The sequence below is a fragment of the Mus caroli genome, chromosome 15, assembly GCF_900094665.2.
Source record: "Mus caroli chromosome 15, CAROLI_EIJ_v1.1, whole genome shotgun sequence".
NCBI lineage: Eukaryota > Metazoa > Chordata > Mammalia > Rodentia > Muridae > Mus > Mus caroli.
This window is the reverse complement of record NC_034584.1, coordinates 30,375,531-30,393,625: the sequence shown is the minus strand read 5'-3', so window position 1 is coordinate 30,393,625 and position 18,095 is coordinate 30,375,531. Positions and strand designations below refer to the sequence as shown.

Below are 18,095 nucleotides of genomic sequence, written 5' to 3'. Positions count from 1 at the left end.
AGTGCCCAGCCATTGAGCTAGTCAAGGTATATCAAAATTAGCTAGTGTGTGTGTGTGTGTGTGTGTGTGTGTGTGTGTGTGTGTGTTTGTGTCTGTCTGTCTGTCTGTCTGTCTGCCTGTCTATCTTTCATTCACGAATCCAGAAAGCTCTTGGGCAGGTATAGTGCTCCAGAGAACTGCTGGGAGCTAAAGCGGTTTAACTAATTCACTGCTACAAAATTGCTCAAAGTTAGACAAACCCAAACAGTCAAGCATTAGATTAATCTCTGACTATGGCTAAAAGGGTTGGAAGGTTAGTAAATCCACACACACACACACACACACACACGGTTCTTTTGGGTAATGTTTTAAAGTTTATTATGGTTGTAAATACAACATTAGGAATATATTAAAACATATTGAAAAGGTTACTTGCAAGGTAAAAAAAAAAAAAAAACTCTGTATACAGAAACAGAGCAGAAGGAATGGCAGAGAGGAAAGAAATAAAAGAAAAGCCTTTCTGACATGATGAGGAGAAAGCAAACGTAGATTGATTTATATTAAACAATGAAATTTTGATAAGAACAAGTCAATGATAATTAGCTTCACATTAAGATCAAGGCAAAGGACTTGAGTGGAAATAGTATTAGTGATCAAAGAAGAGGAAAACAGAGGGGAGTATGATGGAGGGGAGTACAAACAAACAAAATAATGTACAATAAATCAGAAACAAGTTCAGAAATGAAAGAAAACCTTATTGTTTCCTTATTAACTCTCGGTGGATGATATGACCACCTTAGGAAACAAGAAAATAGGCTACGGCAAATGAAGATGGTAGAAAGTGGTATACACCCAACTGCAGAGTGGAAAAATGTTCTTATCCACAAACTGTAACTTAAGTATAAAATCTTTTATTAATGTAGTAATTTAAAACTGTTTTAAAGCTAAAGACTCCATGTATCAACAAACTGCATTAAACAAAGTTTAAAAAAACATTGTGTATTGACAATACTCATATACAAGAGCATAAAATGCTAAAACTTTATACCCAAAATGTATATATACTTTCAGGATCTTCAGCAGGGAAATTTGGTGTACAATTTTATAAATAGTATATTAGCACTGAAATATACACAAGAGGGTTGGCCTGGTAAGGGAATAACAAAAAACTATCCACTTGGAAAAATTAGCTTTAAAAATATTTTTTAGGTAAGTTTCCCTCCATCTATTTTAAGTGTTTTAAATTATTTATTCCATTTTCTCAAGCCCTTAAAAAAAAAAGTAACATTTTCTAACAATACAATCTTCCCAATTCCCCAGGCTCTAAAACATTAGTTCCACTAAACTAAGATCTTAAAGTATGCCATGTTACAAAACACTGAATTGCTGAAATTTGTCCAAGACATTTTTTAATGCTTAAGAATGATAATTTAGGATAATTACCAGAATATTTTTTCATGTCACAGTTCATTTTATAAATTCATGAAGAGAAAGAAAAATAAATTTGCTTAGAAAAAAAATGAGGCATTATAAAGAAAAATCAATACCTCCAGTTTACTAACAATTTTAGGCTATTTTAGCCAATTCACAACAACTAGAAATTTTAACTTTTCATGAATGCTGTGAGCAGTGAGATAAGCAGTCAAACAAATAAGACCCCCAGAGAGAGACAAATCACTTGAGAAACAGATGCGGTCCTTTCTGAATCTTATCTATAAAACACTACGTCTATGAATGGCCTCAGCCAACTTCAGAACTCAGAAGAGAGCACCAACTGATTATCCAGTACCAAACAGTCAGCCCTGAAAACATACACACAGCGACATTACACAGACTGAGCAGGTTAAGAGTATGGATACTATTGGATGGACCACAGGGGCCCCAATGGAGGAGCTAGAGAAAGCACCCAAGGAGCTGAAGGGGTCTTGCAACCCTATAGGTGGAACAACAATATGAACTAACCAGTACCCGCTGGAGCTCGTGTCTCTAGCTGCATATGAATCAGAAGATGGCCTAGTCGGCCATCACTGGAAAGAGAGGCCCCTTGGTCGTGCAAACTTTATCTGCCTCAGTACAGAGGAACACCAGGGCCATGAAGTGGGAGTGGAGGAGTGGGTGGGGGAGCGTGTGGGGGACTTTTGGGATAGCATTGGAAATGTAAATGAAATAAATACCCAATTAAATAAAAAGAGTATGGATACATATACAGATGGCTATAACAACAATTAATGAAAAATTTGAAAGAAACAAAAAGGGGGTTATGGGAGAGTTTGGAGTGAAAAAAGAGAAGAGAGAAGTGATGTAATTATAATCTCAAAAGTAAAAGAAATAATACATTTTTTAAAGGCTGCACCTTGCATGTGGTTTCAGTGTGTTCTACAAGAGATGAAGTTCTGGAGTTTAATCCTTTCTGTGAGGTACTGAGATGGCAGAAACTATGTTTGTTTATTTGCTTCTTTTCATGACAGGATTTCTCTGTGCAGCACTAGCTGGCCTAGAACTCACTCTGTAGGCTAAGCTGACCTCCTACTCAGAATTCCACCTGCCTCTACCTCCTGAATGCTGGGATTAAAGCTGTGTGCACTGCTGCCTGGCAAGAGAGTAAAAAACTTCCTTAATGCAGGCCCTTTATGAGGTGAAGAGGGAATGCCAATCTCATCAAAGTATGGCCATAAAAGAAGAGAGAGGCATGGTGTGGCTGCACACATGTAATCCCAACACTCAGGAGGTAATAACAAAAGTAGGATCCCAACTGTGAGGCCAACCTAGAAAGAGAGAACAAAGACAACAGCAAACAAATGTCCTCCCTGTCTACTGCCATGCGATGGCATCAACTCAGTGAATGACAGTCTCCTGTCCCTACTCCTCTTCACAACAATCTAACCAGAAACTACTTTATACTACACAGCTTATCAACTTTCTCTAAAATACAATAGAGCAAATACTGACCAACATAAAACTACTAAAATAAATCCATGACTTTTATTGTATTGTAACTGAATTAAATAAATAAATAAATAAATAAATAGCAAAAAAAAAAAAAAACTGGAAAAACTCATGGAAATAGAAGAATTGACTTTGGAATGACAAAGTCAATTCTTCTATTCTGGTTTTTTTGGAACCAAAAAAAAAAAAGAGAAAAAGAAAAAAATTCCTACAATCAAATGAAAATAAAACTTAAACAGCAAAGGTGGTTCTAGAGGGACTTTTATGGGCATGAATAACTATGCTTACATCAGAAAGAGCACAACTAATTAGCATAGCCACGTAACTAAGGTCTTAAAAATAAAAAAACAGCCCAAAGCCAAACACAGAAGATGAAAAGAAGTCATAAATGGCAAAAAAAAAAAAAAAGGTTAAAATAGAGTTAAAAAAAACTAAGCAAGATTGACAAACCTTTAGCCAAACTAACAAGCTGAAATAGAGAAGACAAATATTAGAGAAGTGGGGTACATTACCACAGATATAAATGGATGGAATGTAAAGATCATTAAAGAATATTTTGAAAACTAATTTTTCAATAAACCAGAAAATCTAAAAGGGAAGGATAAATCTCATCTCTACAACAGACTTTCCTTATGATGAAAAGTGTGTTCTTACCTGTCATTTGGAAGACTTCATTCATCAAAGCTTCATTTACTGTTGGAGAGCTGACATTTCCAATATGAGACCAACTTTGATATATTGCTTGCAACAAAAGTGTCTGTGCTCTTGTAGCTTGAATTGTGAGATTTGGGAGCTCAAAAATACCCTCAGTTACAACAGTCTGAGATCTTTTGGTCCTATACATGAAAGTAAAAAGAAAAATACAAATAAGTAAGTAAATAGTGTTTATACACAACATACTAGAGGAAGTGTACTACAAAAGGGGGAAAAGGTATACATTCACATTGTTTGTATGTGTGGTATGCATGTGTATACACAGTCATGTATATGTTCATATATGTGCATACATGTGTACACGTGTGTGGATAGTGAAGATTGAAGCCAATAACAGGTGTCTTCCTCAATCAGTCTGTACTTTATTTTCTGAGGCAGGTCCACTTACTGAACCTGAAACTTACTGATTTAGCTAGACTGGCAGGTAGCAAGGATCTTCCTGTCTTAGCCCCAACCCCATTCCCTCCATCAGGGTAGCTGGTATTACACAGATGCATCACCACATCCAGAACTCACAGAAAGCACGTTACTAACTGACGCATTTCCCCATACGCCTGAATTTTTTTTTAATTTTGAAAATGTTCTGAAATTAAAAAGGGATTATAATTGCCACATTATAAAAATATTTTAAGGCACTGAAGTATATAAATTATTAAAATGCTAAATTTTGCTTTAAAGGGAAGGGAAAAAATCCCCTACAGCATCCTAGCAACATGGCTTCAAGTGAGCATTGCCCTCCCTAAAAAAGACAAAGTCACAACAGCAACGGGAAGACATCACACTGCCCTACCTCTATTAGCATGCCAGATAATGAAGTAGACACATTAAGACAGCCACCACAACTTTCCAACATTCATCAGCATCAAATAGTTCTACCTAAATTTACCCTCAATCTACGATCCTCGTCATGCACTAAAGGGAATAAGCTAGAAGATGAATGTACACTGCACAAGGCATTCTTTACACCAAATAAGTAAAACTGTACTGATCAGAACAATGGAAGCAAATCAGATAGAATTCACAAAACAATATTTAATTCTATTGTGCATCATTTTCTAAATCTTTTTCTCAAATCTCTATCTGCATTCCTGAACAAATAAAGATTCTACAACTACTACCACTAATAAAGAACACAGACACCTGGGACATCTATGTGAACCTAGTTTCATGAACCAACATGTTGTACTTTCATCCTGACACAGCATTGGGCACTGGAGCACAGCAAAAGCCATGATCCTTAAAGAACCTCATTCCTGTCAGCTGAAATTACCAAGGGGGATACTCAGTTCAAGTGAGACTTTTTTTAATCTCAGAATACATTTAGCTCCGTTATACAGTACTTTAAATTTCAAACCATCAGATGTTGTAAAAAAAAAAAAATGCTTCCCATTGTATTACACTGGCAAAAATAAAAACACATCCAATTTTAGGCCAATTTTAAAAAATTTAGTTATTATGCATTTAAGTATTTCCCAAGGTTGGAGAGTAATTCTCTTCTTCAGATTTATTATCAAAGAAAATACATTTTGCATATTACTATTCAATAGTAATCAAGATAATTTTGCCATATATACATGACACTTTGAAGGTTTTATTTTTCAGTTATACCAATCAAAAGTATGGCTTGTTACACGTCTTTTTAAATTAATATTTTAACTAAATTAAACAAACTTAAAATGATTTGGCAATACACAGTAGCTGATACAATGGTCCTACTACTGTTAATGTAACTCAATAGAGAAGGCTTTTCTTTCTTTTGTCAAAGAAAGAAATTGTATCTCACCAGTTAGCAAGCTAGGTAAATAACAAATGCCATGTTTCTATTATACATTTCATCGAGTCCTCAAATTATGCCATCTTTGCTTCAGAAAAATTTAAAGATCAATAGATTTTACAACTTAAAGCTACTTGGGGACTCATTAAAATGCCAGTGAAAATACACAATAAAAGTGTGACTTTTCCTTGTGATTTATACCACTGCACATTTATTTAAAACAAAGAGGCTCAAGATAAAAATAATAGTAAAATACATAACATATTCTAGATTTGTCTTAAAATATAACCAAGTTGCATTTTAAGAGTTAATGTTGGCCATTTATGTGGCAAGTGTCTTATACTCATATTCAGAAATCTTGGTATGAATATATGTTCATTTTACGAAATAGGTTTAGAAACTATCAATCCAAACATTACTCTCGAGGGAAAAATAAACCCTAGTGTAACTAGCGGAATAAACAGCTCCGTGAAATTCAACCTGGACAAACTCCAGGATAAACCGAAGGAAACAGAAACAAGTAGATCTTAATTGCATAGTAGCAAATACTTTAAATAAATATACCCTAACTACAAGGAATTTAAAAGAATATGATTCACCATTTCCTGACAAATCACAATACAGAGGCAATGAATTTTCTCTGCCAATATAAGATGTCTTAAGTTTTTAAATTCTTGTTTTCAATACATAAGAAGACAATTCAGAAATGTGGATATTACTACTGGACACAAAGAAATAAAACGATCTACTCAACTTCCTACAGAAACTATAAAATGTCTGCCAAATGTACACCTCAGGAACAATCAGCCATTAGCTTCAAGACAAAATTTATAGCAATTGAAAAAAATATTTCAGCAACAGCTGGATCTAAAGACTCACATAGAGTTTCCAAATTCAAAGCTTGACAATTTAGAGCAGTTCCCAAAATGTATTTTTGTTATTGCTTATATCCTGTACAATAAAATAAGATTAGGTCATTTTTGTTTTCAAAATAGAGTTAATATATGAGACTACTTATTTGGTTTGGTTTATTTGCTTTTAAGGATAGATTAAAATACAGATTTTGCCCAAGTCACATAGGGAATTTCAATTATTTCAATTAGAAATAGCTGAGAGTAGCCAAGGTTTAACAGTTCAGTTTACCTTAAATTGATAGTCTTCAAAAAACATCAGAAATCCATAGATTGTGACATTTAATGCTATTTAATCATTTGACAGTGAGACATACTGCTTTGGACAGCACCCCATTCTTGGTTCAAAGAAGATATTGAGCATCTTCACCTCCAGGCAAGGTTGTTTATCATGGCAAGGCAGCCACTGGGCAGAAATTGACCACTTCATCTGCAGACAATACTGTTCAGAGGACACATTTTGCAGAATAGTAGAATGTTGGCTTTTCTGAGACAGATTCACCAGTTCTTCAAATAATTCTGTTTTACAAGTCTGTCAGATGTCTGAAGATAGGTGCTCCAAGATGTTCAAGAATGGGGGACTGTCCAGGTAGTCAACTGTCTCTACAAATTGGCTAAGTTTCCAAAGCTATGTTTTGTGCTTCCTATATTTTCAGATAATATTTAGTCATTCCCGGATTTCTGATGAGGTTAAAGACTAGTTTTAGTTTCATAATCAAACTCAAGTTGTTTAACATAGAGAGAGTTTATAGAGTAGATGACATGTTTTTCAACTGATGTCACAGGCTAAAAATTTAAATGTAATTCAGGGATAGAATCATAATTCTTTCAGTTAGAAAATATGATAGAGTATTTTGTCTAACTGACAAATTGATGGACTGGGTGTTAGTGTATCTTATACTTTACAAATTGTAGAGTAGTAACAGTTGTACTCAATTTATATCTGAGAGAAAAGAGCCTTTTAATTGGACAAAAAGGGGGAAATGTTGTGGATTGCCCTGGAGTTGTTTATATTTTGATGTTAATTCCCCCTCCCCAAGAGGGACTGCCTGGGAAGAGGAGTGAATCACATACTCAGGTTACTTCCTGTGAACTTTCTCCCCATTTTAATTTATAAAATTAAGGCTAGAGCCTGTGATTGGACAGTGGAAGGGAAGGTAGAGCTAAAAAGTTTTAGATAGAGAGGGAGAGAGGAGAGGAGAAAGAACGAGGAGAGGAGGGAGAGAGAGGAAGACTGAAGAGGAAGGGCTAGAAGGAAAAGGGAGCAGAAGTAGGTGGCCTAGAGAAACCACAAGTTATAAGGGATCTCATAGCTGGGAAATATAGTAGTATAGTGGTCAATCTGCCCAACCTAGGTGCGAAGCTTATATTCATATTAATTAAGTTGTGTTTTTCTTGCACAGGCTTGAGTTGGAGATTTACCACAAGTGCCTCCATCCTTGCCATTTTCCCTAGAAATGTGAAATAATAAATTTCTATTATTCATCAGATATCCAGTTTGTGTACTATATTATAAAAGTCTGGACAATCTCAGACATCAGCTATGTGTTTATTTGATTTATTCTCTGAGTACCACTGAAACTATCTGCTGAAATGACTACAGTGTCTACTGAAGACTTTCATTAAGCAAAACAGAATTTCCTACTCTCTATACTGCATAAGTCAAATTTTCCTGCAGAGAAGAAACAATCTATTCCAAACCACAAGAAAGACTTCTGAGAGGAAAACACAGAAATAACCAAAAACATTCATCTTTCTCTTCCTCTCCAAATGTATATTGGTCAAGTGCTACAAGGCATTGTGAACCTCCAGATTCTGAACTGGGAAAGCCTTGTGGTGTGGCTGAGCCCTAGCACACACCTTTTATCCAAGAGCTTTCTATCAACCAATTAAATAAGTCAATGGTAGGTAAAGGGGCAGAGAAAGCAACCAGTGACTGGGAGTGTACATACGGAAGTTGAGAGGGCTGAAGGGTATTATGGAGAAGGAGAAAGGGCCTTTTTTTTCCTTCTGGGACATCAGTGGAGTAGGAAGATCAGCTGGATGTTTTCTCTGTCTCTCAGAGCCAGCAGGCTTTTACCACAGCATTTGGCTCCTGAGCCAAATGGTAAAATCAGTTGGTAAAATCAAATGGTTAGGATTTTTATTTTTAAAACAGTCAAGCTATACCAATTTTTAAGAAACTATCATGCTAAAGATTAAGTGAGGTAAAATGAGGTTTTGGTCTTGGAGTACATTAAGGTAACATTGAAGCAATATGCCAACATGGAATAGGAGGGAACTCATTGCAAATGTATAGATAATTGTGGATTCATTTACACAACACATGAAGAACATGTAGACTCAAGAATTTTTTAATCAGGTTTTTAAAAAGACAAGACACTTGAATAGAAATTTCTCCCCAGAACATGAAAATTACCAATTAAGCCCATGAAAGATTCTCAACATCATAAATCATAATGGTAACTCAAATTAAAATCACAATAGATTGCCTCATAGTCACAGAGTAGCTACTATCAAAAATGAGTTTTCAAAAAACAACTCCCCCAGGTAGCACCACTTGATCCCACAATGACCTCAAACACTGTGACCTAAGGACAATGTGTGGAATCCTTTGACACTTCCACAGACTTCTTCCTCACAGACAATAATTTCAAATTGTCAATTTTAAATATACTCAAGAAACTCAGAAATGTTAAAAATGCCAGAATGATGACTGTGAAAATATAGTTGAATAAAATAAGAAATTAACATTATAAAAATAGAACTTAATAAAGAAACAGATGGGTGGTGATGGTGCATGCCCTTAATCCAAGCACTGGGAAGCAGAGGAAGTTGGATATCTGTGAGTTCAAGGCCAGCCTGGTATACAGAGCAAGTTCCAGGACAGACAGGGCTACACTGAAATACCCTGTCTCAAATAAACAAAAGAAGAAACAAAGAAACAATGAAATAAAGGAAGAAAGAAGGGAGGAAGAGGTGAGGAAGAGAGGGAAGGAGAAGCAGGAAAAGGAGGAGGGGGAGGGAAGAGGGGGAAGAGGAGGAGGAATAATAATAATTATTATTATTATTATTATTCCTAAAGAAACTTCAAGCTGAAATCAAACTTGAATTAAAAAATTTAGTCAGTCAAATAAAACTTCAATGGAGGGCTAGAAAGATGGCTCAGTGATTAAGAGCTCTGGCTGCTCTTCCAGAGGTCCTGAGCTCAATTCCCAGCAACCACATGGTGGCTCAGCCTGCTCTCTTGTAATAGGATCCGATGTCTTTTCTCGTGTGTGTCTGAAGACACCTACACTATACAAATATAAATAAATAAATAAATAAATTTTTCAAAAAAATTCAATGGAAAACTTCACCAATAGAATGGATCAAGTGGAAAGCGGAAGATTCATGTTTGAAGATAGGTAAGGGAAATGGATCACTCTGTCAAGGAAAATGATAAATTTAAAAAACAAAAAAGAAAACATGTGGGAAGACCACAGAGAATAAACCCAGTTCAAAGACACAGAAAATATTTTCAATGAAGTCATGGGGAAAAGGTTCAAGAGGAATACAGAACAGCAAATTAACAGGACCAGAAAGCCAATTCTCCAAGTCATTCCATGGTCAAAACACTAAATTTACAGAACAAAGAAAGGACACTGAAAGCTGCATGATAGAAAGACCGAGTCCATAGGACAGAACCATCAAAATAGCAGCTGATTCTGCAGTGGAGACTTGTGTTCTATGCGCTCTAAGAGAGTACAGACACTAGCCCAGTCTTTGACATCTGGCAGACTATCAGTCATGATCAAAGGAGAACACTTTCCACAGTAGAGGCAACTTTATGACAACAAAGGCAATACTACACAGGATACTGAGAAGGACTGCGTCAGACTGGAGAAGGGATAATTACATCCACGAGGTGACCAGAAAAAGCAAACAAACAAAAACAACCAATTTTAGGTCAGTGATTAAACAAAGGAAAACTAAGAACACAAAATTAACAAAATGACAGGAATTGATACATTTCTTTTAAAAAACGACCCCAACTAAAGGCAGCGCAGTTTACTGGATTTAAAAAACAGCATCAATTATATCCCTGCCTCCAAGAAACACAGCTCACTAAGAAACAGAGCTCACTGCTAAAGATAAAAGACAAAATATTAATAACAAAACAACTTTCTATGTTTCATGCTCGCATTCAAAAATGTGAGCTCTCAACTTCCTGTTTCTGCACCCATGCTTACTTCTATGTCCTCACAGTGATAGACTGGTTTTTACACCTCTAGATTCATAAGTCCAGACAAACGCTCCCAACCATGCAGTCCTTGGGAAGGCTGCTTGGTCACAGCAACAGAAAAGTAACTAATAAAACTAATATCAGAGTGGCTATTGCTATGAACCTGACCATGTTACCTTTTAGGAGAATATAGAAGACTTTGGACATTATCAGCAGAACTTAAGAGGCCATCCTAGTAGGAGCTCGGAAAACAGTATACTGAGAGCAATAATGACTTTTGGGTTTGCATGAGTTTTCAGAGGTGAAAAATATTAGCTGTTAGGCCAGAGACCACTCTTGTGAAACTCAGCAAAGAGTCTGGCAGTCTTCTGCCCTTGCCTGACCCTAAATTCCTAGATAACATAACATTAAATTTGTGAAATGATTGTTATTAATAATGCTTACTCAAGCCTACAGTAAAAGGGGGGAAGAGCATAGAGAAATACAAGTGTTCAGTTTTAAAGAAAAAAGAACACTAGGGATCTTAATGTTATATCCAGAAGCTCTAGAAGGGGCTGGAATTATTATGGAGATTAGCACCATTAAAGAAAGGTCTGATCTGCACTGAAATAAAGGGAAGGGTACCCTCAGTTAAGCTTTCAACTTGTGCTTCTAGAAAAAAAAGAAGTTTATTTTCTGCTTTGTGTTGTTTTTTTAATGCTGCTAATGTGATTCAAGGGAATCATAAGCTAGCCAAAGGTGGCAGCTGAACTTACCATTCATCCACACAGTACTACAATTAGAGCCCTAAGGAAGAAGGGGTCATGGATTCTTCATCCACAGTTTCAGAATGCCGCCATGGCCAAGCAGTGTGTTGCAGGACAGTCCCTATGTGAAGGCTCTGAGAGGGCAGAATCCCTGCAAGACCACTGTATGAAACTGTGAAAGTGAGCCTGGATTTCCCTGGAATCCCCGAGATACTGGAGATATTGGCCATATGATACCTTTCCAGGAGAGCTGAATATAGGGGGAAGGGGAAACAGCCCAAGAGAGAGAGAAATGGGAAAGGGGGTGGGGGGAGGAGAGAGAGGAAGATGTTGCAGGAAGCAAAGCTCAAGGGCAGAACCATCTAAGCCCTTTAACAGGAACTGGTGTTTGTCCTGCTGGGTTTCACCCTTGCATTGGTCCAGCATTTCCCTCACTATGCCATGATTCCTTGATGAGAATGGTACTGTATATTCTGTCATAATATGTTAGAAATAAATTTGCTTTTAATTTTAGAGAGGACTACAATTAAGAGGTTGCCTTGAGTCTCAGAAGAAACTTAGGACTTTAAACATTGTTAAGACTGAAAAAACAGGGATTTTTTTAAACTGACCTAAATGTATTCTGCATTATAATGTGGCCATGAGATCTATGGGGGCCAGAGAGAGGAATTTGGTGGCTTGAATATGGAATGTTCCCCATAGGCTTTGGTATTGGAATCCCTGGTCCCGCACTGTTTGACATTCTTTAGGTGGTGTAGCTGTGGGGTGGGCTGTGAGATAAACAGCACCATGCCACTTGAGTTCACGCTCTCTGCCTTCCGTTTGTGTTAGAAGATGTGAACTCTCAGATTCTTGATCCAGCCAGCATGCCTGGCACTTACTACAACCTTCATGCTACAGTAGACTCACCACTCTAGAACCATAAGCCCAAACAAACTCTTCCATACAAAAATAAATAACAACAGTAATAGTGAAACAGTGTTCAAATGGTTAAATGTTCAGTGGCTCAGATGACTATTAAAAGTCTCACAGAGACTTAGAAGTCAGATAGCACCTACAATCACACCCAATGCTGATAAGTTAGTTCCTTTTTCTCCTGGCTCTGTCCAAATACCTAACAAAAATAAATGTAAAGAAGAGTTTACCTTAAAGTTCAGTGGGATATAGCTAATTGGGGACGGGAGGTGGGGGACAGACATGGCAGCAACACTGCATGCTTAGTTAGAAAACAGAAAGTACACAGACCACATGAAGCTCAAGAAGAAGGAAAACCAAAGTGTGGATACTTCAGTCTTTCTTAGAAGGGGGAACAAAATACTCATGGGAGGAAATACAAAGTATTGAGTAGAGACTGAAGCCATCCAGAGACTGCCCCACCTGGGGATCTATCCCATACACAGTCACCAAACCCAGACACTACTGTGGATGCCAACAAGTGCTTGCTGACAGAGGCCTGTTATAGCTGTCTCCTGAGAGGCTCTGCCAGTGCTTGACAAATACAGAGGCAGATGCTCACAGCCAACGATTGGACTGAGCACAGGGTCCTCAATGGAAGAGTTAGAGAAAGGACTGAAAGAGCTGAAGGGGTTTGCAGCCCCATAGGAAGAACAACAATATCAACCAACCAGACCTCCCCAGAGCTCCCAGGGACTAAACCACCAACCAAAGAGTACACATGGAGGGACCCATGGCTTCAGCCACATATGTAGCAGAGGATGGCCTTGTAGGGTATCAATGGGAGAAGAAGACCTTAGTCCTGTAAAGGCTCGATGCCCCAGTATAGTGGAATGCCAGGGTGGAAAGGTGGGGCAACACCTTCATAGAAGTAGGGGGAAGGGGATGGAATAAGGGATTTCGGGGGTTGGGGCAGGAAAGGGGAAAACTAAGAAAATATCCAATAAAAAACAAAACAAAACAAAAAAAGATTATACATAAAAAAAGAAAGAAAGAAAACAAAAAGCAATGGATGCTGGTGCTTGCCCACTTTCTGCTTTTTATTCAGTCCAGGATCTCAGCCCATAGAATAATAACAACCACATTTAGGATGGGTCTTCCAACAACAACAAACATAACCTAAGTAATTCTTCACAGACCATCTCACAGATTTGTTTCTGTGTGAATCTAAATAACCCCAGCAAGTTGACAATCAAGATTAACCACTGTAGCTCATATCCACAGTTTGATTAAAGCAGGATTAGAATATCTACATACTACTTAACTGTCTACTAAATACATAGCCTCTCAAGTCAAATTTTGTTAATTTAATAAAATTAAACTATAACTATAAAATAAAAAAATCAAATTGGATAATCTAAGCAAAAAAGATGAAAATATGAAATCAGATAATACTTTATGAGAGTTCTCATGTGGCCATTATGAGAATCAGTGCAACATTTTTGATGCCCTTGAATTTTAATTTTATACAAATAAATACCATCTTACTTCCTAAGTTATTTAAAAATGTTAAATTCACATTTTAAAGTATAGTATTCACTTTCATGTAATATCCATCCTTTAATAATCTGTTTAAAAGCTACTTCCAAGTTCTCCATGGCTCTCTAACCCACATAACATCTTCCTCATGTCACTAGTTTATTTATAATATCATCTAGTGTAAGAGTTTATTCCAATTTTCAAGACCATACCTCTTACACATTCCTATTTGTTAAAGTAATGCATTACACACCCTTAACTTTTAAGTAGTTGGTGAGTTACTATAAAAAAAGGTGCAGTAAAAACATATCCAGCACACAGTCAGTGTCTTAGAGTTACTGTTGGTGTGGTAAATCACCAGGACCAAATCAGCATAGGAAAGAAAAGGTTTATTCATCAGCTTATGCTTCCACATCACAGCTCATTGTCAAAGGAAGTCAGGACACAAACTTAAGCAGAGCAGGAACCTAGAGGCAAGAGCTGATGCAGAGGCTATGGAGGGTGCTGCTTACTGGCTGACATCACATGGCCTGCTCAGCCTGCTCTCTTATAAAACCCAGGACCACCAGCCCAGAGATGGCATTGCCCACAATGAACTAGGCTCTTCCTTATTGATCATTAATTAAGAAAATACCCTATAGCAGTGGTTCAAACCTCCCTAACATTGCAGCCTTTTAATACAGTTCCTCATGTTGGGGTGACTCCCAATCACAAAATTATTTTCATTGCTACTTCAAAACTGTAGTTTTGCTACTGTTATGAATTGTAAGGTAAATATCTGTGTTTTCTGATGGTCTTAGGTGATCTCTGTGAAAGTGTCTTTCAACCCATAGGTTGAGAACCACACTGCCCTACAAGCTTGCCTACAGGCCAGTCCTACAGAAGTATTTTCTTAATTGAGGCTTTAGCTTGTGTCAAATAACATGAAACTATCCAGCAGAGTCATCACTGCCCTGAACCAACACTTGACTTTCACAGAAACTGTTGATCCTTCCCTGGGTCATGCTCATAGTGGCTTCAAAATGGACCAAAGAGGAAGTGAACCTCCAGACACTCCAACAAGGGCAGAAGCTCTGGGAGAGCACAAACACCAACCCCAAAGAAATGGCTGTGGGAACTAAGAGGGGGAGGGGAAAAGACACACACCCCAACAGAGTTCCACCTATTCTCTGGTCAGTCAGACATGGGAGGGCTGCTAACTACCTTCCACTCCTCCCTGGGTGGGCATTCCTCTATCCCACTCTTCAGAGGGTAGCCAGGGGCAGCCCTACCTGGGAGTCCCAGAGCTACTTTGCTAAAGCCACCAGGGTTATAGGAGAGAGGGATGAGGGAAGAGATTCCCAACACCTGCGAGAGTGCGCGCAGCCTTGATGAGCAGAGACTATGGAAAAAGTTAAGATCTAACAACTCACTCCAAATAGATCTGCAAAAATATAAGAAACAGTCTGATGCCTCTGGCCACTGACAGCCAAATACAGATGGAATTAGATATTAACCTTCTTAACTCCCTTTCTCCTCCTTTTCTTAACTGTACTAGTTACACCCTGCCTTTTTATAAACTTGTCTAGAGTTTTTCAACAAGAGATCCAGAAGATTTGCTATTATAGGATGATCAGCCCCTAGCTACAGAGTCAGAGGCCTGCAGTACCTGGTTATATCCTGAAGGTGAAGATCAACCCTGCCCCCCAAATTTCAATGTCATTCAATATATTCCTAGGCCCCATCAGAATTTGTCTATGTAAGAGGAAATACAATGGGAAATAGACATGAAGATGGCGCTCTCCACATTAGCCTCTGGTTTGGCAGAGAAAATGTAGAAAAAGAGGATTCACAGTAAGAATCAAACAGTAAAAGAAAGCATGGTAACAGAGCAGAGATAGAAGACAGCCCTCATTTCTAATTCTTAGTAATAAGAAAAGGAAAATCCATAATTTAGCTAGCACATAGAGGCCTTATATGGCCTACTACAAGAAACTATAGTAATCAAAGAATCCTCTATGGTTGGATTGCTTGGATTGGGGAAAGAGACACTCACAACCTGGCTTATGACACTATGCAACATGGGGTAAATGGAATACATATGAGTGCCTTAGAAACAAAGTGATTAATATACTACTAATTTCTCCATTAAACAAAGGCTACTCAGCCTGAGGCAGTATGAAGTTATCAGTTTCTGCCTAGGTGGTACATATGAGCCAATAGGAACACTTGGTTATTGCAGGCTGAGGTCTTCACTAATATCAAGGCCTAGAAGACCTCAGAAAATGGACAAACATTACTGAGAAAACAGGATGTGGGAGAGAAAATGTTTGCTGCCCAGTTCATGAGGCCAAACAGAAGTGTGTTCACCGGAGAGCTAAGAAAGAGGTCGATTCACTAGGGATGTCTGGACCACTATGGCGCTTTAGAGACTGCTGCTCCCCACGGAGGGATGTGATCTTTGAGGCAGGAGAGCTGATGGTAGATCTAAGTAAATGAGATCCAGACCGTGCTGTGTTTTGAATGTTAAACCCTGTGTCTTCATGTGTTTGAGCCCCTGCCTTCCTCCTGATAGTACTGCTGGGAAAGGCTGTGAACCTTTAGGAGGTGGAGCTGTGCTGGAAGAAGCAGGCCAATGGGGGTAGGGGTGGAAGGATGCTCCTGACTTGTGGGAAGCAGGTGTGGCGGCAGTCCCAAAGGTGCCAGGGACTGCAGCTAAGTCGTATGACTTGCACCTGACTTCCTCATATAAACCACAAACATCATGAGATCTGCGCAGGTGTACCAGGATACCGGTGAATCCATTTTGATGGAGATATGCCCCTGCTGCCCTGATTAGCTGAAGCTGCGTGCCTGGTGAGGTGGCGAGGCCTGCTGTGCGTGGATGAGAACTGAGAGTATTTAAGAGTGAGAGACCCAGGGTTCGGGGGAGATATAAACAAACAGGACTGAATAAACTGCTGTTAGAAGGACTGGTGGTCGTGTCGTTCTTGCTGGTCGAGAGCGGACACGACACTGACTCATGGATATAATGTGGCTGGCAGTACTCTGCTCCTGGGACCATTCTGTCCCAACATAACAGATTACCCAGCCTCAAAGTATAAACCAAAATAAACCCTAACCCAGTTAAGTTGCTTTTCATTAGCTATTGGCTCTGCAACAAGAAAGTAACTAATAAACACCAAAATATAAACTGTGTTCCTAAAACATTAAAGGAATCAAGATGTGCTAAGAAAAGGACAAGGCAAATAAATAAAAGAAGCACTTGAAGGCAAAGGCAGCATGACTGGGAAAGTCAAACAGGAGTGTTAGGAGTCTGGAAAACATAGGTAGCTGCTCGTGTCTATCCAGCAAATGTGAACAAAGTAGGCTTTCTTACAGACAAATGAAATATTCCAGTGTGATTTTTAAAGGAAATAAAATAAAATAATTGAGATAATAATTTTCTGAAGCACTTAGTAAAATTGATTCCAACATATGAACTACAAAAAAAAAAAAAAATCCTTTTTGTTGTTGTTTTCTTGAGACAAGGTCTCAGTATCCACTAGCTGGCCTGATCACACTATGTAGACCAGGCTGGTCTCAAATTCTAAGAGATGCACCTGCTTCCTGAGTGACACCATGCCCTGCCCCAGCTTCTTAACAGAGCAGAATAGAAAATATATTAGCTCAAATGGAATATGTTATATATAAAGTTAAATCCATCCGTACATAGCATAATAAATGACATATGAGGAAAATGACATTTACAAATAGAATCCTGCCAAGAAACATTAAAAGAAACTGTAAAATGGTTTAATTTCACAGTATTCATTCCAAGAGTTAATTATGTGTCTTTTTATAAATTCTCTGGATCAATGGGCAAATTTCTTTTAAAATGAAAATTTTCCTTACTAATTTCACTTTCAAATTATTTCTAATTACTAAAAAAACACAGTATTTTTTTTAAAAAGATACCTGTATCTGTTACTTTGAATGAAAGGACTACTTAAATAAAAAACTGAAGACAAGTCTATCATATAAATATAACATTGCTAATTATGACATGTTTTAAATATAAAAAATATTTCACTAGAAGATAACTTTATATATTTCTTCTACTTAAACAATTATACAACATACTTAAAAACATTTAATTTAACTAAAAATAAAGAGAAAATATTACGTTTCCTTCAAAAATCTCTTAGAATTTAAGGAAATATGACCTTCAAATAGAGTAAGCAATCCTGAATAAGTGATGAAGTTTTCAATTAGAAATAATCACGCCTCAGATAAACCTCATTGGCTACAAGACTGCCGCTGCACAAAGCTCTGACTCAGTTATGATGGTGAAAATCTTCCAACACACAGTTACTAAACACATCTTCTATGATGGTATACTTTCTACA

At 37.7% G+C, this 18,095-nt stretch overlaps 1 protein-coding gene and 1 pseudogene across 4 annotated transcripts in view; both read right to left on the bottom strand.

Moving 5' to 3' along the window:
* The window catches only part of Vps13b (vacuolar protein sorting 13 homolog B), a 543,216-nt gene that overhangs the window by 459,530 nt on the left and 65,591 nt on the right, over window positions 1-18,095 (bottom strand). For all 4 annotated transcript variants that reach the window (XM_021183993.2, XM_029469591.1, XM_029469592.1 and 1 more), the window contains exon 17: window positions 3,580-3,761. In XM_021183993.2, the coding sequence (XP_021039652.1) occupies window positions 3,580-3,761 (182 nt within the window). The remainder of the gene's footprint in view (window positions 1-3,579; window positions 3,762-18,095) is intronic.
* LOC115029510 lies at window positions 17,865-18,018 on the bottom strand (annotated as a pseudogene).